The sequence below is a fragment of the Alligator sinensis genome, unplaced genomic scaffold (assembly GCF_000455745.1).
Source record: "Alligator sinensis unplaced genomic scaffold, ASM45574v1 scaffold262_1, whole genome shotgun sequence".
Lineage (NCBI taxonomy): Eukaryota > Metazoa > Chordata > Crocodylia > Alligatoridae > Alligator > Alligator sinensis.
Genome location: NW_005841904.1, coordinates 1,302,736 through 1,325,702, shown reverse-complemented (window position 1 = coordinate 1,325,702; position 22,967 = coordinate 1,302,736). Strand labels below are relative to the sequence as shown.

The 22,967-nt window shown below is 41.5% G+C and overlaps 1 protein-coding gene across 3 annotated transcripts in view; it reads right to left on the bottom strand.

The window, feature by feature from the left end:
* The window catches only part of RYR3 (ryanodine receptor 3), a 585,375-nt gene that overhangs the window by 176,413 nt on the left and 385,995 nt on the right, over positions 1–22,967 (bottom strand). For 2 of the 3 annotated variants that reach the window (XR_003092800.1, XM_025197735.1), the window contains exons 50-58: positions 19,400–19,490; positions 17,604–17,744; positions 11,924–12,105; positions 10,906–10,984; positions 8,466–8,555; positions 5,674–5,820; positions 3,258–3,320; positions 1,528–1,603; positions 1,243–1,366 (exon numbers count right to left, since the gene is read on the bottom strand). Coding sequence is in view for 2 of the 3 variants with exons in the window: in XM_025197735.1 (XP_025053520.1) it covers positions 1,243–1,366; positions 1,528–1,603; positions 3,258–3,320; positions 5,674–5,820; positions 8,466–8,555; positions 10,906–10,984; positions 11,924–12,105; positions 17,604–17,744; positions 19,400–19,490 (993 nt within the window). In the remaining variant the exon portion in view is untranslated. The remainder of the gene's footprint in view (positions 1–1,242; positions 1,367–1,527; positions 1,604–3,257; positions 3,321–5,673; positions 5,821–8,465; positions 8,556–10,905; positions 10,985–11,923; positions 12,106–17,603; positions 17,745–19,399; positions 19,491–22,967) is intronic. The other variant, XM_025197736.1, reaches the window with a different exon arrangement.

The following is a 22,967-nucleotide window of genomic DNA, read 5'->3' as shown; positions in this document are numbered from 1 at the left end:
AGTAAAACATTTCAGTAGATCTAATGGTATGCCCAAGTATTCTATGCAATTAAGTCAGAGGAGCTGGCTATTTCCATGTACAGGCTACAAAGAACAAGGCTGCTGGTTAATATACCTGCACTTTGGCTTGTGGCTGTGATGTATTTATAACCCTCACTGCTCTGATCTCTACCTACAGAGAATGTAAATAAGTGAATGAAGTAGATTTCACTTGCCAGTAATAAAGCAATGTATTTTTGGAACCCTATCCTGTTATATCTTTAGCTATATGGCCAACTTTACTGCAATGAATAGTTCCACTGGAGCCACAGCCATACTACTGAGTCAAGTTAGACCACCTGTGTGTGTGTCTGTAGGTTTTAAATGTTAACTTGAATTGATTCCTACAAACTCAAGGCTATATTTTCCCTATAGGCACTGCTTTTACAAAAAACCCAAAATTCTAGCTAACTCCCTCTCGGAAAATACAGAAGAATCCCGTTATTTACAGCCTCATTTTAGTTTGAAAGAAATGATGTTCGATACTAGAAAACATACAGGGCCTTAAGAAGTATATCTTAGGTAATTTCTCATTTAATTTTTACAAAAGTATACTACTTAGATGATTCTTCCCTTCTGGCCTAATAATTCATGATTCAATAGCATGAGGCCAACACATATAGAAATTATGAACTGCCTTTTTAACCACAAAATAAATCATCACTTACACTGTCTAGCCCTCAGATACCATGATGCATGGCATAGTGTTTCTCATAATTCAGCTACTCTGTATGAACAAGCTATACTGGGATACACACCAAAGAGTCTCTTTGTCTTATTGGTTCAACATTGCCCTAAAGACTAGTTGTCACAAAATCCAATTAAAAAACTTTGTTGTGCATATGCATTCCTAGTGTATTAGACCACCAAGTCTGTTTTCCCCAACATCTTTATTGACAACTGCAGATCGTTAGATTATAAAGTTTTGAGCTGTCTGCCTACTTTTATTTTGATCTTGTTGTATTTTGAATATATCAAGAATACGCATGTAACTATACATCTTATTTGTCAATGCCATATCCAAAATTATAATAAATTATCATTTTCTAAGTTCAGAAAAGATGAGAAAATAAAATTATTTACAGATGCTATGCTAAGTGGTAATTAAGCTGTTAATGATTAACATAAAAGAATAAGAGATAAGGAAGTCAGCAAGGATGAAGTTATAAGTGAGAAAATATTTTAAATAAATACATGGCTTACCTAGATATGACAATACCATTCACTTGAAGGAATTTAAACAGCTCTTGTGCTTTCTCCCGGTCCCGAGATTTCTCTTTGGCTGTCAAGGTGTCGTAAGGTACCAATAAAGGATGACTACCTCCACCTTTGGTAAGTTGAAAGACGTGTTAGTTTTTTTATTACAACATTCTTTTCCAAATGAAATGGAAAGTACTCAATTTACGTTGTCCTGCTGTCTTTTGAGCACTAGGTCTCATTTTCCCAGTCCCATTTTCTTTGGTTTTCTTTGGAGGATTTCAGTCTTACCTTTGCTCTCCAATTCCATTTTCTTCTTCTTGGCCCAAATGTTGTGATAGTTTTCTGCCATTACCTCAACCATTCCCTATATCATGATCAAGAAAAGAAAAAAGACAGTTCAATATAAAAAGTAAATTTAACGAACATTTAAAAAACAATTCCATGCAAATATACTTTGAAACTTGATTTGCTGTACAAAAACATTATAAGATAGCCAGTATTTCTTCACAGTAATTAACTTGAGGTATTTTTGTGTCTAATGTGAAACAACATGGGTAAGGGCAAATCCAGGTCCAGAGATATTTTTCAGTGTGTGGTAGAGCAGCTGTGTAACTGTGGAGGGAAGGGGAGGACGAGCAAAGACAACACACAAGCACCAATTTAATGGAGCATGTTGCCATCTCAGCAGCTGGGCAAGGTGTGTGAAGTTGGCCCCAAGATCTGCCTCTGCAGTTGGAGCAACGTAAGACCCTGCAGTGATCAGTCTCCCCTTTCTGCACAACTGTACCGACCATCTCTGCCCATGGCACAAAATTCAGCGATGCCTCTGAATCAGCGTGCTTAAAATCAATATTTACCAAAACAAATAATTGTATTTTTATTGGTACTAAGGCATCCTAGTCATGAATGGCATTTTACAAGGCACTGTACAAAGAAGAAAAAGATGGGTCCTGCCTTAAGGAGATGATAATTTTAATTATAAGGTAAGAGAGAAGAAATAGGTAGTACATGAGGGGGGGAGGCAGGTATGAGACAGTAATGGCACAATATCAGTCAAAGAAGAAGACTGATACATGGATTTTGGAAGATGGTAAATGCCAATAACATGGAGGTAGAAGAGAAAGAAGACCTGGCTGTAGTGTTGTACAAAAGAGGATTAACAATGGAAAAGGGTTGGAGTGGGGGACTGGAAGCTACAGAAGTAAGGGAGCAATGCAGCTTTCTATCTGTCCCCCCACAGCCTGATAGATGGCAGGAAGCACAAGCTTATATTAAAAGGCCAATATAAGAGAAGATATTTTTGTTCTGACTCAAAAAATGAATTATTTTATATTTGTAAAATGACCCATTCAATAGTCAGGGAACAGGTATGTTTAACAACAAAACATACAGAACAGCAGTGCTGTTTATAGCTTATTTTCTTCAGTAAATTTACCTCAATTAATGATGCCACAGCTATAAATTATTTTACTCTATCTTAAGAAAAGTCTCGCAATACAGATCGGCTTTGAAAAATATCTGGAAGATTGACAAACTCATACTCTTTAGAACTAAAGCAGGAAGCAGTTTCTGAAGATCAGGTACTGAAAATATTCTGCTTGCAACTCCTCATGGGCCAGGTGATACCAACTAGTACTGTCACCAGCAATGAGCAGGGCTGGGGCTCCATGAACCATGAAGCAGCTACTTGTAGCTTCCCCACTGCCTGCTGTGAGCAGCCCAGGCTCTGTGGCTTGCACCACGGGCCTTTCTAGAGCCCAGGCTGGCTGTGGTATGCCAAACAAAATGGTTTTACTTGCCATGCTCAGGCACATGCACCAGGGGTTGCCGACCCCTGAATTAATAGTTGAAACACTGCCAGTAGCCTACATAGTAAATGTCATTTTCCAAAATTGACTACGAGGCTTCAACAGGCACAGAAATGTTCTTGTACCCATAAAAAACTTTGAACACCTTTAGCCCTACAAAAAGACACTTCACATTTTTCTACAGCAAATACTGGAAATAAAAATACAAACCTGGAGTTCCCTAGAAAGGACAACATTAGAAAGATCAAGTGGTGCCGGACTGTATCCATTTCCCTGGAAAATAAAAGGAAGCATTATTGACTGCTACTTTTCTACTATTTATTTTATCATCCAGTTACCCTTGCAACTGGAATGAACATATTTAAACCCTTCAATAGGACTTGTATTGACTGTTATGTCTTATATAGGAATGAAAACATCTGGTACATTAAATGTGTGATACAGGCCACAATAAGCTTATTTATTCTTGGCACACTTATTTTATTCATCCAAGTCCAACACAATAAACAATGTGATTAAAGTTGAGCATGTGAGGATGCAGACAGACGAACACTAGGACCATTCCAACAATGTTACTGATTGGGAACTGGTTCAGAACTGCCTTGGTTTAGAGGTGTCCACATGCATTTTGGGTAGAACAGTCACCTTTCAGGAACTGCAGTGCCATTAAATTTCTACTGGGGGTGACAGTGAATACCTAGCCACTATGAATACATCCCAGTGGCAAGTGCTCCAGTTTATCAGAATTCCCTGAGAAAGGAAGGAAGACTTTGATTGACTGGGCAACAAGGAAAAGGAAGATATTAATAGGATGAGACAGTGTTAATTACCACAGCTTTGCGAGTCTCCTGACTGGATGACATGGCCTCACATGGAGCCAGCAGACAGTTCGGAAATAGGCTTGGCTCTCTAGATGTTGCTGTTCAATTTGTACCATGAAGTAGGGCCAATGTAGCTGGCTAGGTAGCACAGGCAGCTGCCTGGGTGGCAAATTGAAGGGGCAGCGAAAATGGTGTGCACACACCTCACACCTGCTCATTAGAGGCTGCCTCAGGAGTCTGGGCATGGGCAGAAGCAAGCAGGGCAGCTCCAGCATTGCTGAGCCACCATTTCAGAGCCCCGTCTGGTGCTTGCCCTCACCAGCACCCAAAAACATTACAAGGGAGGGTGGCAAAATTTCATTTGCCTAGGGTGGTAAAAATCCTTGTGCCACTCCTGATATGAAGATTTTTTTTCTTCAAGCCTCCTTTAAGAAACAAGGTGCATATTATATATGGGGGTGTGCTGTATGACAAAAAATACATTATATATTCATGTAATCACATTTTAGGAACATTTTAAATACCTGAAACTTGCCTTCCACTGTAAAGAACAAAAGACTTTTAAAAGGCCAAGCTTTCTTTTTCTTAGTAATATATTTAGTGCAGTCACAGCCCCATTATAGTTCTTCACCAAAAACCATTAAAGGCCTTTTGGGGCAAACAAAACAAAACAAAACAAAACAAAACAAAACACCCTCTCAGAGATGCCTCCACTATTAGGGTCATTTAACATGAAACAAAAGGTTGCAAATACTCTGGCAAGCACTTCTAGGTTGGTTATGCAAAAAGGCTTGATTCCCAAGTCTGCCCATATAGAATCTAGGAAAATGGGGAGAGGTTGGTTCCAACAGGCTTCTGTTAGAGACTTCCTTTTCTTTAGGGGTGTGAGAAGAGGGCTCTATTTGATTTGGATTCGACCTGAATCAGGGATAGCGATTCGATTCGTCGATGCTGATTCGGACATAGACACAGCTTTAAATGTTTTTTCTAAATACCTCGAGGTACAGCACGGCTTGTGAATGCTGTGATGCTGGGGCACATGGAGCATCTGACAGGAGTGGGGGGGGGCCCTCTATGTGCTCAGTGGCAAACCCAGAAGTGGACCAAAGTATTTCTGGTCCAGTTACAGGTCTGCCGGGGAGTGCGCTCCCCACCTTGGCTTAGCAATCAGCCACACGGGGACCCCGGGTGCCCCCCCTGACCCAGGAGGCACCAGTCACCAAGCGGGGGGGCAGGGGAGGGTCTCTCTCACGCTCCCTGGGGGGAGTCCAGTGTGCTCCCCAGAGGACCCAGAAGTAGACTGGAAATGCTTCTGGTCCACTTCCGGGTCTGCTGCTAAGCACACTGGGGAGCCCCCTGCACTTCTGTGGGACACTCCATGCGCCCCAGCATCACAGTGTTCATGAGCCACCTGATACCTAGACGTACGTAGAAAAAACATTTAAAGCTGGGTCTATGTCTGAATCGCCGAATCTTTCTGAATCTCTCCAAATCGATTCAAAGGGTTCCAATTTGATTCAGAGAGATTAAAGAGTCTTCTGATTTGATTCAGATTGGGAGATTCAGCCACTGAATCAGACTGAATGTCTGCTGAATTGAATCAGGGAGCAAAGCTTCGCACAGCTCTACTTTTCTTTACAAGTCCCTCATTAGTAATGCAGAATATTTATTATTTTTGAGTCACCTCCCAATTTTGGAATCTATCTGTAGCAAGTTTCTTTAAAAAAAATCTGAAACGCATTTTAGTATCAGTGCTCTATAAGCAAAGGAACTGACTGATCTGTGTGTAAGCAGTTCTCCCTTACTTGGCTAGACTGAGATATGCTGCGAAGCTTTTCATTTTCACGCTGCTGTACCATTGCTTCTCCTTCCTTGGTCCTTTCCAGCCTCCATCCCATAGCCAACATAGTTTTAAGAGATTCTCTTGCAGGCCAACGATAAATTTCCTTTTCCTTTAAGGAAAAATGAATGAATGAATGATACAGGCTTTTTTCCAGTTGCTTGTGAAACATTATGAGGAAACATTCTTCATTCAGTTAGATATAGGCAAGCCTTATTAAAGTCAATAAGCATAGCAAAGACATGACTGAAGATAAGAATGTTTTTTATCTCTTTGTTACAAGTTGTTTTTAAAATAGTAATGTTGGTTACATTTTTTTCCTCACTGCTAGAACTTGTCACCCTGCATTATAAACAAAGTGCAGCATGGAAATGAACTCTAAAGCAATAGATCATAGATATTTTGCAGTGGTTTGAAAATTTCTTGATCTTTCTGAAGAATTTGGAAAAAGCATAGTGCAATAATTCCAGTCCACAAGTCCAAGGTGCTATTTTTCCTATACATCAGCAAACATGAGAACAGGAACATTTGAAATTGTCAGCAGGAGTGCCGCTTTTTTCACCAAATTTTGAGTCAGATGCAAAACAGTCACAGATGTAAAATATGAGAAAATGGGCTATTCTTCCACTGATGTAAATACAACATAATTAGATGTAATTGCCAGGAATTATATTCTTCCATTTTTATTAAAAATAAAGGCACTGCGTAAAACAGATGTTATAACAAGGAAAAATAGATAATTTTACATTAAGAATTTTCAAATTATTGCTATTAGTGTACCGCAGCTCTTAGAAATAGTAGTCATAAATAACTAAGGCCATGTACCGATGTTCCCGGGATCTGATCTACAATCAGATGGCCTATTTTAAGTGATGTGATTGTAGATCAGGTGTCAGCTATAAAATATACAGATGTCCACTGGTGCTGGGAGCCCAATTGGACTCAGCTGGGGCAGGGGAGAGGGGCTGAGATTGGGGCAGGGGGTGCTAGTGGATCCATGGGGTCTTACAGGTGCCTGGGGAAGTGGGAGTTGTCAGAATCAGGGGGGAGAAACTGGTAGGGGTCTGGGGGAGAGTTAACAAGATTGTAGAGACTAGTTGGTCCATGGGGGAAGGGTTAGCAGGACCAAGGGAGGGTTGGCGGGGTCTGGGGAGTGCTGGTGGGATCAGAGAGGCTAGCCAGTCTGCAAGGGGTGTAGGCAGGATCAGGGGGGTTTAGTAGGTTTGTGGAGACAGGGGGTGGTTGTGGTTCCTCAGGGGTGGATTGGTGGGATCAGAGGGGACAGTGTCTGTCCTGGGGTGGGGAGGCTGAAGGCTTAAAGATAGTGCTGTCAGGGAGCAGGGGAAGGAAGGAAAAGCACAGCCCCAGGGCTGGGGTAAGTGGCTGGGCTTTCCCAGCTCCAAAGATGTACTGCAAACATGTATACACATTCCCAGAACCTGATCTACAATAACATGGCTCACTTTAAGATGCACGATTGTAGATCTGGTACCACAGATAGTGGCTCAGGGTTGCGTCTGTATCTATCTTTGGGTTAGATCAGACACAGGTTGGACCAAGTTATGCAGTTCACCTCTTAGGTGAATTAAAATTAGATTGGGCTGGCCATTTTTTACTTGATCTAACTTTCCTGAATATCCGTACAGTTCAGCACTTAGTGAAGGATCCACACATGAGTGAACTAAATTAGATCAGGCAGCCATTTTTTTGCCCAATTTAACCTCCTGAACTTGTATACAGGTCAGCACTTAGGTGTAACATCTGTATATACTCTAAGGGTACAGACAGATGTAACATTTGTATCAATACCAAAATATAATATAATAATCTGGATTAGATGGAATAATGGATGTATAATCTGGATTAGATGGAATAATGGTTAAACTGCTTAATTCATAACACAGTTTGATACAGGAGACTAAACTCAATAGCCCAGGAGGGCCGTTCCAGTTCTGTGTTTCTATAATGCAATAATAATAACAATGTGTTAGAATTCCCTGGTCGTGTTGAAATGATTCTGTTGCCATGATGGTTCAGGAAATATGCAAGGCAAGCATTCTTGTGGACCAACTGCCTGGCCATGATAGACATAGACAAGCTTTTGGGTATTAAAATTTTTTTACAGGAAATTGCTTTACAAACCTCAAGTCGTTTTCCACCAATGAAAGTTGTAATTGCCACTTTTTGAATAATGAAATTAACAAATATAGGAGACCCCTGATAACAGACATGTTATCTGGGTCACAAGGGTACTTGCTGAAAGAGCAGGCAACAGAATCCTTTCTCAGCCTATTTCCCTGACCACTAAGAGATGTTCCTAGTCAAGCAACTCACAAAACAATTTACCTACAAATAAAAAAAAAATCAATTTAGCAGAGGAGTTTCCCCTTATTCCCTCCACAGCTTTGTAGACAGACACTTATCTTAAGTGAGAACTGATTTATTTTCAGAGATCTGCAGTATTACTTACAGAAGTTACTATCAAACATTCTTAGTTTCACAGAGCACCAAGAGCATTGTATCTGTGGTATTCCCAGCATCAGATTACTCACAGAAGTAGAGAAGAGACTGAGCATGGAAATCAATTTAAACTTCCTGCACAGACCTTTAAACAAATAGTTTCACCTATAATTCTTGTTATTACCTAAAATAAAATACATAACTTTTGTCTCTCTTCTCTCTGTAAGAATTAAAAAAATGATGCATATGAACCACACTGCTTTACATTAGAATACAGTTCAAGCTTTCTTCCATTACCTTTTCAGTTAATGTTTTGAAAGGCCTTATTAATGGGTGCGTTTTCATGTTTTCATCCAGTGAAACACCATATTTCCATCCACTGTTAGTCTGAAGACATAAAGCACACTTTATTCATGTCAGAAATCTGCATTTGCAGATGAACAGCTGCAAATCAACCAGTCATTTCAACAAGCAAGATACAAGATTGTAGACCTAGCCAACACAGTTGTGTATTACATCTGGAAAATATCTCTACCCAAAGATTTCCATCACATTGTCCTTCTAACATTTTGCAGGTTTAAGCCTTAAATAACATTCTCCATTTCCTTTTCTTTGTGTCCATAGTTATTTTAATTCTTAATTCCCTCCGTCTAACCATAAAACTTACAAGATGTGCATGTCCTAAGTATAGGCCACCCTTTTACCAAGTATTTGTATTTAATAAGCAGACAATAGTGAAATATTTTTATGTCATTTCTTCATATGTTTTGAAAAATAAATTGTATAGATGTTGGTGTTACTCCTGATATTTTTGTATTCCAAGTTCAGACTACTACCAATATTTCAATTGCCAGTTAATTAGTTTTTAAATGGGAGAGTTCATGATCCTCAGATTATCTGCTGCAAGCAATGGATGGAATATCTATTGAAAAATTAGCTACAGATTGAATATTTAAATGGAATATACCCACTGTAGCAAGCGCAGAGTTGATAAATACAAATCAAAGCACATTTTGAAAGTATTAAGACTGGCAACAAAGTTTAACTCCATCCTACTTTGCTTTTTAATTCTCCCTTGATATTGGCAAAAAGAAATAAACAAACAAAATAACCCAACAACACTCAGCTTTAAGATAAAGTTTTAAACTGAATCAGAGTGTTGAAATATCAAATGGACTACAAACTGACAACAACATTTAAAAAGTGCTAGGCCACCTGGTAGTGGGTGTAAGTCCATTTATTCCATCAGGTCTGCCTTGCTTTTCAGGCACCGTTCTGAATTGATGGAGTACTATCTGAATTCACAAATCCCAAGCATCATTGTATGTAGCTTTGTAAGCTTTAGTTCTCTCAAAAGAGTGACAAGCACATGAATCAAAACTTAGGTAGTAAACGCAATTTTCAGATTTACCAGATTTCAGTCTCCTTTCAAACAATCTGTTGTTCCCAATTCAAAGCCAAAACATTTTCTCCTACCAGCTGTCTATTTTCCAAATAAGTGGGAGCTATCTCACCATTTTTAGGTAACTTTTTTTCTTTCTTTCTTTATTTTTTTAAAGCAATTCTGCTATACCAATGCAACCTAAATATATCATCTAAAAACAGTCCCTTTGCATCCAGAAGCATTCAGTTGGAAGCCTTTGGACACAATTGTTATGTACTCACACTGAATAATGCTCTGCAAGGCTAGCAGACTCCAGTATTTGTGAAATCCAGAGTAAAAGAAAGCTGTTTGAATGACAAGCATAAATTTCTCTCACAATTTCACTGAGAAGTCTCCCCAGGCGTACTAAGGGATGGGATGGTCTTGTCCCTGAAACTGACTTCAGAAACAATCTCCATTTCCACTCCTTAGACACCCTCTCTCATTTGCATATTACTTGTGGTATGCTGGCAGAAAGGTTTTGGTCTGATTAATTAAAGGAGGTATATTGGATCTGGATCATATTTAAGCAGGGAGAAAAAAATAACTGCGGGCACAGAATGCTGTGGTATGGAAGACATATCCCTTTTAGCAGCCTCCATACTTTGAGCAAAGAAAGCAACAGAGAGCAAACTTTGCATTATATTTCCAGTATGGACATTAAACAAAGTAAATCTTTAAATGAATAAAACTGTTTAAAAGTGATATTTCTCAAATTTAAGATGAAAAAGCTTCTTTCTTGAACTTCCAAAGACTCCTCTGGAAAATGCCCTTCAGTAGGATAACTAAGGAAGGGTAAGTGGAGCACCAACCCCAGGAGCTCATTTAGAAGGAGTGCAAATATTGCCCCCTCCCTTGAAGAGGGGATCATGCAGTGCCCTATATAGGTTGGCCATAGGGAGATGGGCAGGTGCAGTCAGGCAAGGGCAGCACCACACCCTGCAGTGTGAATGAAGGGGAATGAAACCCTTCCCCCCCAGGGGACTTTGCCATGGGTGGCTCAGACCTGTCCCAGTGGGTGGTGTGTGAACAGGGCACCAAGAGGGGCCCCTGGGGAGTCTGCATTGCTGCCTGTCCCATTAAAGCAACATCAGTAGCATCTGCTGCTCAAGTAAAAAGAGCCCAGGCAGGTAAGGCTCTTCTCCCACTCTTCACCACCCTGGGAACTGAACAAGCTTGTGATGCCTCTCCTGTCCTAGGATGATCCAAGTCTATCACTTAGATAAATTGGACAGATTTCCAGTATTCAACCCTCAGTGCTCTTTAGTTTTCTGTTTCTGACAGAAAATCCCTACCTTTTATAATAATCCCTACCTTGTCAAAGGCCCATTTGTCATGTGAATGTTCAGCATACTTGCTAACAATATACTCTAACTTCTCAGGGAGAGCGAGGCTGCAAAAACAAACAAAAACAAAATGGTCATTTTACCATTATTTATTCCAACCAGATGTATGAATGAAAGGCAGTAAGAGAAACTAGTAGTGAAAATATTTCATCTCAAAATGTCATCAAAAAGTCATGCTTTATAATTAGATTTCCATTTACCAGGAATTGTTCAAGCTAAAACCAGTGGATAGTGACATTAAAGAGTATCTTTAAATACACGAATGCTGGAATGTTACAGAACTGCAATCATAGAGAACCGCTTTTTAAGGGTTTTTTTCCTTGGCGGTTGTTAATACAGGATACAACTAGGATGATTGACTGAAAAATGAATTCATTTTCCTTGTTATGGGACACAATGACTTACTAATGATGCTCAGTTTGTGTATAAAAATATTAGAAACACATATTTATCAAAATGAAACATCATTACCATAGCTCTCTATTAAATCATCATATACTATATGCTGATTTACTTTGATATATGAAGTGGTGATAGTTACACACTGAATAAAGATTTTGTCAAAACCAGGCAAAAGGCTAATTACACCATTTATTGATGAGAGTTTGGTGGCCTTGAGCCATTTCTTATCTACAAACATAGTTTCTCTCTCTAAGTAATGGAAAAAAATGGAGGTATTATTGGAATACATAATCAATGGAATTTAATTCAGCCGTTGTGTATTGATAACACTCAGTTACCACCTCAGAGATGTATTGTGTTTATTGTACTTAATGTTTGAGAATATAAATGCCAGTGTTACAATATTGGCATATTCAGTACTGGTATGTTGCAGTATTGGTAGGAAGGAGCAAGATTTCCCACATTAGTTATGAAGAATTCTAATATCATTAAGAAGTCCATTGCCAGCCTATTCTCTTCACCAAAAATAGAGATATGGGTATTAGCAAATATTTGGCAAAGTTTCTAGTGTTACTAGGACTCACTTGACTGTGTTGATAGGTTTGGGATCAAAGTTTCCCTCTGGGTCCAGTGAAGTCTGCTTTTCCAAAGTTGCTCTAATTCTGGTGTCCAAATAATCTGGTGGTAAAGCCCCAGCTATAGCACTTAGACAAGGCAAGGCCATTCGGAAGAGTTCTGGATCATACTTCTGCAGGAGAGATAGGAACTGGTTGGAAAGTCCAATAGAAAAACATGCAAAATGTTAGTGAAGATAAAGCAGCCATATAGTAGCAGTATTAGAAGACAAGGAAACACTTCAAAAAAGCAAGCACAAAACAGAAACTCATTCCAGAACAAAGGTATAGTTTTACAAAACATTCTTCATTGCAGAAACTGCTATATTTCTAAGGCTGTATTCAAAACAGAGTTAATGTATGTAATTCTTCCACAAGTATTTATTTTACCTTAAGTCATCTCTGGACCAAAGAGAGATAAGTACCGGCAAAGTCAAAGATTTTCTGTGTGTTTATTCAGATAAAACTTTATCTATAAAACTTGCTTTAGACCTTACAGAATTTCCAAAACCTATATGTATTGCAGAATGCAGCATCAACTCTTCTCCTTCTTCCCTTTAAACATAGTTCTGCTTAAAATCACATAGGTCAAAGGAAATTGCCTTCTGAAATAATAGAGGCAAGTCATAAATTTTCAAATTTGTACCAGTCAAGAACTGAATTAGCACATCCCCTCTTCTAAGTCAAGTTATTTCAGCTTCAAGAATAGAGCCCTTTCCTACTTCCATATAATAATTCTATCCCTAGCAATGTGACATGCAGTACACTCAGAGTCTTGTGGTTACCTACTCTAAGGCAGTTGGCTCTAATGGAAAGAGAACTTGATTGGTATTTTGTAGACCAGTGTCTATGCCTAGCATCACCATTGGCTTCTGGATGATCTTATGGAAATTACTTTATACATCTTTGAGCTTGTTTCCTTAGTTGTAAAGTGGGAATAATGATTCTGATCTTCCTTTGTAAACTCCTGTGAAATTGACTGATGTTTTCATCAGTTTCATCAGTTGCCATATGAGTATTGTTGTTAACAACTTTTGGTGTTCGGTAGTATAATCATGGCATCTACTTGTATAGGGCTTTGTGAAACACCGATTTTTCATTTTGCTTTTGGATTTGGCCATTTCAGAGGACAGGGATTCGTTTTGGTGTTTTGAATCACTGTTTCATTTCAATTTGGTCAAATCTGTTTCAGAGTTTTGACACTGACTTGGAGATTCAGATTGGCCAGGGAGAGGCAGGCACAGCCAGGTGGCTGCAGGTTCTCCCAGGACTCCTCTGGCTGTGCCTGCCTCTCCCTGGACAGGGGGAGACACGGAAGAAGTCCCTGTGGCTGTCCTGCCTGGCCCCAGCCTCCCAGCACTTTAAAAAAAGAAAAAGAAAGCACTCACCAGCTGCAGCAGCGGCAACTGGGGCATCTGAGGGCTCATGGCAGAGCACCCTCCCCCCAACGCAGTGCATGGTAGTTGGGGGCAGCGGAGATTACCCCCCCACTCCTGGCACCCACATGGCAGCTACCCCATGGTGCAGATGTAATGCTGCATGCTGTCTGGGAGCTGGCGCCACTGGGAGGGAGTGGTGCCAGGCTCCAGCAGCTGCACCAGTTCCCAGAGTGCAGTGCTCTTCTGAGCTGTGCTGCACCTGTGCAACGCGACAGCTGCGGAATGGGTGCCAAGTGTGTGTGGGGGGGCAATCCCAGCTGCCCCCACTGCCCCATGCTGCATGGGGAAGCTCTGCCATAAGCCCCCAGAGGCCCTGATTACTGCTGCTGCAGCTGGTGAGTGCACAGCTTTTTTTTAAATGCTGGGAGACTAGGACCAGGCAGGGCAGCCTGGGGGCTTCTCTTGCAGCTCCCCCTGCCTGGGGAGAGGTAAGTACAACCAGAGGAGCCACAGGAGAAGCCCCCATGGCTGCCCTGCCCAGCCCCAACCCCAGCCCCAGCCTCCTGGCACTTAAAAAAAGCAAACAAAAACCAAAAAAAAAGGCGGTGCAGTCACTGGCTGCAGCAGCAGTGGGGCCCTTGGGGGCTCATGACAGAGCCCCTTCATGCAGTGCGGGGCAGTGAGGGGCAGCAGGGATCATCCCCCTTGCTTGGCATCCACACAGCAGCTGTCACATTGCATGGGTACAGCACAGCTTGGCAGGGCGCCGTGACTGTCTGGGAACTGGGGCAGCTCCAGCAGTCAGCTGGAGCCCGGCACTGCTCAACCCCAGTTGCCCCAGCTCCCAGACAGTGTGCAGCACCCTGCCAAGCCACACTGTGCCGTGTGATGTGACAGCTGCCACATGAGTGCCAATTGTGGGGAGGGGTAATCCCCACTGCCCCCCACTACCCTGCACAGCACAGGGGGGGCTCTGCCATGAGCCCTTAGAGGCCTTGATTGCTGCTGATGCATCCAGTGAGTGCGGGGCTCTTTTTTTTTTTCTTTTAAAGTGCCAGGAGGCTGGGGCCAGGTGGGGGATGGGGACAGGCAAGGCAGCCATGGGGGCTTCTCCTGTGGCTTCTGCAGCTGTGCCTGCCTTTGCCTGAGCAGGGAGAGCCATGGGAGAAGCCCTCATGGATACCCTGCCCAGTCCCATCCCCTGCCCATCCCCAGGCTCCTGGCACTTTAAAAGGAGGGCTGCCGGATTCTTCCCAGGGGCACCTCTGAAGCATTCTAAAACATTTCCAAAATGTTTTGGATGGTTTTGTTTAGTTCTGGAGATGTTTTAGAGCCTTCCGTTTCATTTCAGATTTGGTGTTTCAGGCACTGAAATGGGCCAAAACACTACCAAAATGAAATGATTGCCAAAACTGCACACAGCCCTATAGACCACCTTCTTGCTATTAGGCATCAAATGAGCTTGGAATGTATGTGGCCAGCTTACAGGCAAATTATCTGCAGTGAGAAGTCTTTTCTTTGTGTCTCTTGTGAAAATTGGTGATTAGTACTGTTAACACAGGGGCGGGAAATTACTTTGGGCAGAGGGCTGCTTACCAAGTTTGGGCAAGATGTTGAGGGCTGCATGGGTAGCCCCAGCCCTTGATGCCCTGCCCCCTGGTCATCATCTTGTGACCGGAAATCCCTCCCCTAACCCCTGACCTTTGCCACCAGAAGTCCCTCCCCTTGCCTCTGGAAGTACTCTTTTCAGCAAGTGGTTTTGCCATTTTGGAACCAGAAAATTACCAAATTATATTCTAAAAGAAAACATCTACAATACTCATAAATTTGATTTTAAAAAGATTTTTGTCCTGATTTACATGTATTTGTGTAGAGTACATAGAGGTGATTGAACAACAGCTTAAAATGAAGTCTTACTCTTATATGTTGTGGGGGCTTGGTATAGGTTTGTGGGGGGCCTAGGGTATGTGGGTATGTGGGATGTTGGCAAGGATGTGGGTGTGTCTGTGAGGGGTGAGACTGGTGTGGGAGCATGAGGTGAGGGAGCATGTGGGTGGATATGTGGGGTGTAGGTTGGTATGGGGTTTGTGGGGGGTGTGTGTGGGAGGTAGGTTGCTGGGGTGTGTGAGGGGGTGTGGGTATGGGGATCTGCATTTATGGCAGTGTGAAGGGGGTGTGGGTGCATGTGTATGATGGGGTGTGCATGTGGGAATCATCCTACGAACATACCCCCCCCGTCCCTGCCTACACACACACACACACACACACTCTCTGCTCCTGTTTACAGCCCCCGCTTCTGTTTCTGGCCCTGGGTACCGGTGCAGCCTGGGCTCCCCAGTCTGGTAGTGCAACCCAGGGCCATGTGGTGCTTGAGCAGTGCGAGGGTAGGAAGGCCAGGAAATGGGTGGGAGTTGAGTGGGACTGGGCTGCTCAGTCCTGCCAGCTCCCCCTGGGTCCTACTGCCCCTGGCTCCTGTCATCTTTGACAGGCAGCCAGGAGTAAATAAATATTAATTTACTAAATTTTTTAGGGGCCCCTTTGGCTGGATAGAACGGCTTGGTGGGCCGCATCTGGCCCATGGGTCCTATTTTGCCTGCCCCTGTGTTAATAAGTGCTAAGATGAAGCTGAGAAGTACAGTTTTGAAATTCATGGACAATTTTTGTTGCTGGTATGACAATGACAGATATATTGTAAACAGGCACTCTGGGAAATCTATAAGTGGAAGTGTTAAAGATTTTTCTATGCTTGCTTGGTGTGAAAAATTTGTGGTATAATGGAAGAAAGATCAGTCAAATAGAGAGCAGCCAAATATATGGAGAGCATGAAATATTTCAAACCCATAAATACCTGTTTTAAGAGTAGAATGAAGGAAGATGCCAGTGACTTTAGAGAAGCCTTCTTACACTACACTATCATGAATGACAGTAATGGTTGGACTGCTAATAAAACCTGGACATCAGTGTTTGAGCTGGCATGTCAACAGCACTTATTTGAAACAAGGTTAAGATAACACAGTGATAAAGTTGTTGACAGATGATCTAATTAGATTCTTCTAGCATTGTTAGCATTGTGAAGCTGTACTGGTGCTAAGGCAATGGAAAGAAATATCACTAAGATCAATATTGTGAACAAGTGTTGGAGAATTCCCTACCATAGTGAGACTACTGCTTTCTGAACATGTTCCCTTAAACAGTAAAATGGAGGCTGAGTGAACAGCAAACCAGACCTCTGAATGCTAGTTTGCTGGACTGGAATTTAGAACACTGTAAGTTTGATTAGGTTGTAAAAGAATCACCCCTTTTTAGATTGTATGCTCTGAACCACAGCACTGAGACATCACCAACTCAGGATGTCTTAGCACTATTACAGAAGTAGGCTGTACTGCTGGCAGCCATCCTCAGAGTATGGGTAGAATGCCAACTTTGATTTCTCTTTCATGAGATTTCATGGTCAGTGGCTTCTGCTGGATTTCTGAGTCCAACCCACTTCAACCAGTGAGGGTGGCTGTTGGCATATCAAGAAAATACCCTTTCTTTTTCTGTCCTCACCGCAATCCTGACCACCAAATGATACTGTAAAATAGCAGAGAAGAAAAATATTTGCTTTCCAAAAAGGGGCTTTGTAGCATCTGAGACATTATAACTAGCATGGTATAAAGATACATCCTTTTTGTCTGAAAAGATGTAGCTAATGATAAAAGGTTGCCATGGCTGTCATTATTTGCTTCCATGCTTTGCAAAGTTCAGTTGCATCCTATTAAATTCCATTTACGTTATGACTGATGCATACATTTTTGACCACCGACATATATATTGCAACATGGCCCCTTTCATATTTAATGTTAACAAACCATTTTATACCATATCGATGACAACATAATGTATTAATGTTTTAGAGATAACTTTATTGTAAAATTGCAAAAATATTTTTTTAAATGTTTAGTAGAGGTAAGTTGGAGAAAAAGGCAGCATTGGTTTGTGACAAGAACAAATCATCTGGCCAAATATTGCAGGAAGATATTGCTGTACATAAAACAAAAGATCACTATGCCTATGTTTATCTGAAGAGAACTTATAATAGTGGATTTATAATAGTGGATTTATCAAGCATTCAGTCAATTTTTACTTTGGTTAGAAACATTCACTGCCAGTATCTACTGTATTAAGTAAAAGCAGAGTTAAAATAGGTACTTTCTGTGGTTTGTATCAGCCATTATTATAGTAATGTTTTCAATGTTTATCTCAATTTTAACAGGAATTACAATCTTTACCTTATGAGAGAGGGAATCAAAAATTCCCCAGAAAAGTTTCTCAGTCAAATGCAACTCTTCTTCTGCTGCCATTCCATAACTTCCCATTCCTGAAGGGAGGCAGTAATATTTCCAGCATTGTTCATAGTGATTCGTTAGAAGCTGTACAGTTCACAAGAAAATATAGTTATAAAACCCATCTATTTCTTCTGAACGCTATTCACAAATTGGTCAGATAGGATCAGAACCACTACCATCTACTGGAAATGATGAGAACCAACTGTATGCTTACAATCCTTCCAGCTAACAGAGAGTCTTCTTTTTAGTTAAAGCAACCAGGGCCTGTGCTCCTTAGAAGTACAGGAGTTGTACCCTTGCTGTTGCTTTCAAGTTCTAATGAGTCATAGGGAGAAGAATGGCGACAAAATTGCTAGATGACCACAAATTTGTGACAGTATATTCAAATTAGCCCAAATAATAAAATGTTGTATTGGGTAAATGAAATTTAAGTTTGGGTGGGGAAAAAAAAGAATTGCATAAAACAATTGTATAGCTTTTGGGAAAGGGGGTCTTCTTTTCACCTAAATTTATTTTGCTCTGACTTCTCATTATTTAGAAATTCTTAACTAAATTGAGCAACTGCAAAGTACATTGAGGTGTTCTCCATCTTACCTAAAAGAGATGAGAAATATGATAAAACAATTCATGCTTCACTGTTTTCTAGGACTAGCTATGTCTGATTAGCTATACTATACAGAGTCCATGAACAGGCATGGCACAGAAGTTATAAAGAAAATATATAACATACTGGCAAGGGCTTAAATGATTATAACCATCTATGTGATGGGCTATAACTCCATCTCATGGGCTTACAGTAAAACATATTAATTAGAACCCAGAACTTCTGTTTCATAGACAGTTCTAAATCTCAAAAAACAACAAAAGCAAAATCAAACAACCCTCATCTTACTCTCTCAAAACACACCAACAAACTTTATCATCAAAATAAAACCATGAAATTATGAATTTCCCTGTGGAATGAAAATTCTGACATTTAATTTTGAAAAGTTAACTTGATATTTCTTTATGACTTTCTGAAAGAGAACTGAGGTAGCTCCACTGCCTTCATCAATACTTGCTCCATTTTTGTGGGGATGAGAGAACCCTAGGAGATTTGGCTTTCTGCAGCAGAGAACCAGATAATTTAGGAGCCCCACCCTGGGTTAAAACCAAGGCTTTAGGTACTGCATACTCCTATCTCTGTAAAAATAAACAGGCATGCAACAGGCATGCAAGCTGGTGGGCAACCAAGAAGAAAATGTCCTACTAGCTCTGTAGTTGTCAGTTTCATGTGATGGGGCAGAATATTAGGCCTGTGGTAATGCATTACTCAAAAGTTTCCTTCACCCCAAACACTTTGTCCTAAATCACCCTTATTGCCTATATCACATGTGCACACCTTAACCAACAGACACATTATTGGCATATGTATTCTGCCTAGAGTTCTTGGGGAAACTGGGATATAATCCGCTATTTTCATTTCAATAGGAGAAATGGAAAAGGTAACTGTTCATCAAGAAAATTCACATGATCAACATTCAACATACTCTTTTCACAAGGGAGACATCTGACAATGCATTTATTCTTCATTTTTTATTTCAACTATTAAAAAATACAAATAAATCCACATTGGTTAGGGTCCATTTAATGTTGTTTCATGTTGCCTGCCTTCACCTCTTCTAAAAGGTGCTGCTGACATTGCTTTTTAGAATATACTTTCTGCTGAATGCACATATAATAATTATAGCAATGTTTACCTTGAGTGGCATTTTACAGTATTCATTAAGTAAGGGTACATCAAAAACTAGCCGTCGCAATAGTTGCTGTAGCATAGAAGGACGTAAGTGGCTGTAATTAAAAAAAAAAATTACTCATTTAGTAACATGCACATTTCAATGTAATTGCAAAACAATTATAATCTCTTTTGGAATTCAAGTCACTCATTGAAGGGGTTCTGCAAAACAATTAGTCTGTGTACAGAAAACAGGCAGCGTGTAAAATCAATTCAGTCATGTAGAATGGAAACCCTCTGTGAGAAAATTAAGATTATTTAGGTGTGTGATAAAACAGGAGCAGAAGGATCTTCCTGTATCTGGCCTGTGCATAGGAGGATGCAATGAACAGGCAGGCTAGTTCTGTTTCTCATACATCCATGCAGCACCTTGTCACTCCTTTTCTTCCATACACCCATACAGCACCTTATCATAATGTAGCACAAAGGAAGAGGATCTTTATGGGAAAACAGCTAATTACGGTAGAAAAATCTAAGCGAAAAAGACGGAATATTATCCTGAGACAAAGGTGAATTAGTGCTGTGAAGGAACAACTCCATCTCCCCTTTTGAAACCACTACAAGCATCCCTTTGTCCACATCCTAACATTTTTCCATCATTAATTTCGAAGTGCCAAATCCTAGAAATCAGTTAGCCATAGCTCAGTCATAGAGACGTAGAGCTGGAAGGGACCTCCAAAAGTCATCTAGTCCAACCTCCTGCCTGAGGCAGGATCACCATTATCCAAATCATCTTACAGAAACCATAATCTAAGTTCTGAATAAGACTACTCTTAACCCTACTCAACGAAGACCTTACATGTTAATCTGTCACACATAAATCAGGAGAACCATGGCAGCCAATATTCTGCTTCAATGAAATGTCAATATATGTTCAAGAAATTTCAGGTAGAGGTCCCCCAGTACATAGGAAGGCAACCCCTGCCCCCCAGTCTGTACCACTCTGGCCACAGGTCAAATTCCTTCCTGGCCCCAAATATGGCAATCAGTCTGAACCTGAGTGGAGGGGAAAGACCCTGTAGCCAGAACCTCCAGCTTTGGTCTCAACAGGAGTATTGGCATAGCCCAGTCAAAGTCCCCAGCCTTGGCTGTAGCCAACAACCAATGCATTTGAGGGAGGCTTAAAAGCACCCTGACACATGAAACAGAAAGGGAAGGGAAGGGAAGGGAAGTTGAGTGGGGTGGGGGGCAGAGGCAACTAGAAATGCCCAGAAGCATCAGAAATACCCAGGGTAGCACATAGGCATAGCTACAGCTAGATCATCCCTGACCAGTGACTGTTCAACCTCATCTTGAACACCTTCAATGATGGACAGCCCACAACTTCACTAGGCAGTCTATTCTATTGCCTCGCTATTCTAACATGTCCTCTTTTAAGTGCCTTTTCCACAAGCTGAACATGCCTAGTTCCTTCAGCCTCTCCTCAAATGCTTTCCAAGCCCTTTATCATCTTTGCTGCCTGCCTCTGGCCCCTCTCCAATTTCTCCCAAGATGTAGCACCTTATATTTGTCAGCACTGAACATCATCTGGTTAGCTCAACTTTCCAATCTGTTAAGATCCTCCTGAATTGTGCTCACTGTGCGGGCCGGGAGCGGTCTGAGGCTTTCGGGGGCGCGCGGCAGGCTGTGGCCAGCAGCCCTGGCACGTGGGTCGGGGAATTCGGCACAGCGGACTAGAATTAGGCACGGACTTGTAGCGGTTGATTAGAGATTATTTTACTTACACCGTAGATGGTCGCGGTGCAGGCAGGAAAAACTTCGCTTAAGTTGCAGTTACAAATGAAAAGAAAACTTGCATGAACAAGACCCGTAGAAAACTTGAGCCTCTTAAACCCGGACAGAGCTCTGGATACCACGATGAGAGTCCAAAAGGTGACTCTCCACGAGCGCATAGGGAAGGGTACATAGAGGGATCAGGCGGTGACAGGGAGAGGCTAGAGGTTGATCAGGCCCCTGTATCCTTCTTAAGGCACACGCTGGGTTTGTTAAGCTCCACAGCGCGCTTAGAGTTCTTCACGAGATGTGAAGTCCTCCTTCTCCTCCTCCAACTTGGGCGGAAACCGCTCAAGCCTCTTATACGGCTAGCAAGCCAATCGCTAGCCGCCACGTGGGAATAATTTAGAAACAGCCAATAGTGGGACACAAATTTACATACGGGCGGCGGGAACTCCTTTGCACCGGGGTTTTCTCTGTGCTACTGAGAATTGCACCATGCAAAGAAAGCTCCTCGTGTCGGGAAATACTTCTGCAGTGCCGAAGCACACACAAAATCATACCCTTTGGGTCATGACACTCACATCCTCCAACAGGTTCACAATCCTTCCTGGTTTTGTGTCCTCTTCAAAATTGGTCAAGAAGCTTTCTATGCCAGCATTCTAATCATTAAGAAACAACTTGTACAGCATCGAGCCCATGACAGGCCCCTCTGGGACGCCAATCGAAACTGCATGCCATTGTGACATGGACCCACTACTAATTACCCTTTGCTTGCTGCTATTAAGCTAGTTATCTTTTCACCTTAAGGTAGTTTCATCTAGCCCATATTTCTCCAATTATAATAAGGTAATGTGGGACTTTGTCAAAAGCCTTGCTGAAGTCCAGGTACACAACATCCTCAGCATTCCCTTCATCTACTCAAGTAGTTACTTTGTTGAAGGAGAAGATCAAGTTTGCTACAGTGACACGATTTGTTTTTCATAAATCCATGCTGGCTGCTTGAGATCAGCCTTTCCTCTTCCAGATGCTTGCAAATGGCTCTCCGTAGGATATGCTCCAGGTATTGAGGTAAGGTTATCCCGTCTGTAGTTCCCTGGACCCATTTATTTTTTGCCATTTTAAAAGAGGGGCACCTGGTCCTGGTCCCATGACTTCATGAAGATCATTGCCAAGGGCTCCAAAATCTCCTCTTAACAGTTCCTTCAGTATCTTGGAATGAAGTTCATGCAACTTGCTGACTTGAATTCATTCAGACCCAACAAAAGCTTTCCAACCATCTCTTATTTCCTCCCTCAGCTTGCCCTTTTCCTTGTCCAGATAATCTTTGTAAGGTGTCTGGCTGCAGCTTTTTTGTGAAGACTGAGGCAAAGCAGCTGTTAAGTAGATCTGCCTTCTTTGTATCTTCTGTTAGGAGTTCCCCATGGCTTGTTAAAAGACCCACAGATTCTTTGGTCCTTCTTTTCTGGCAAACATACTTATAGAATCTCTTCTTGTTGTCCTTACCCTTCTTTGCCAGGTGCATCTCATTCTTTATCTTTGTCTTCCTGATTTTGTGTCTGCAGGTTCTTTCTATTTCCTTGCATGCTCCCTTGCAGCAGACCAGGAAATGCAGTCCATTCTTCTATTGCCTATATACTTTCCTTTTGTACCTGAGGCATTTTAAAAGCTCCTTGTGCAGTCACATTGGTCTCCTGCCATTCTTCTTGTGCTTCCATCGTGTTGGGACAGTTTTTTGTTGGGCTTCCAATACTGTGCCATTTAGAAGCTCCCAGACGCCTTTGCCTTTCAATCTAGCTTCTCATGACACCATGCCTATA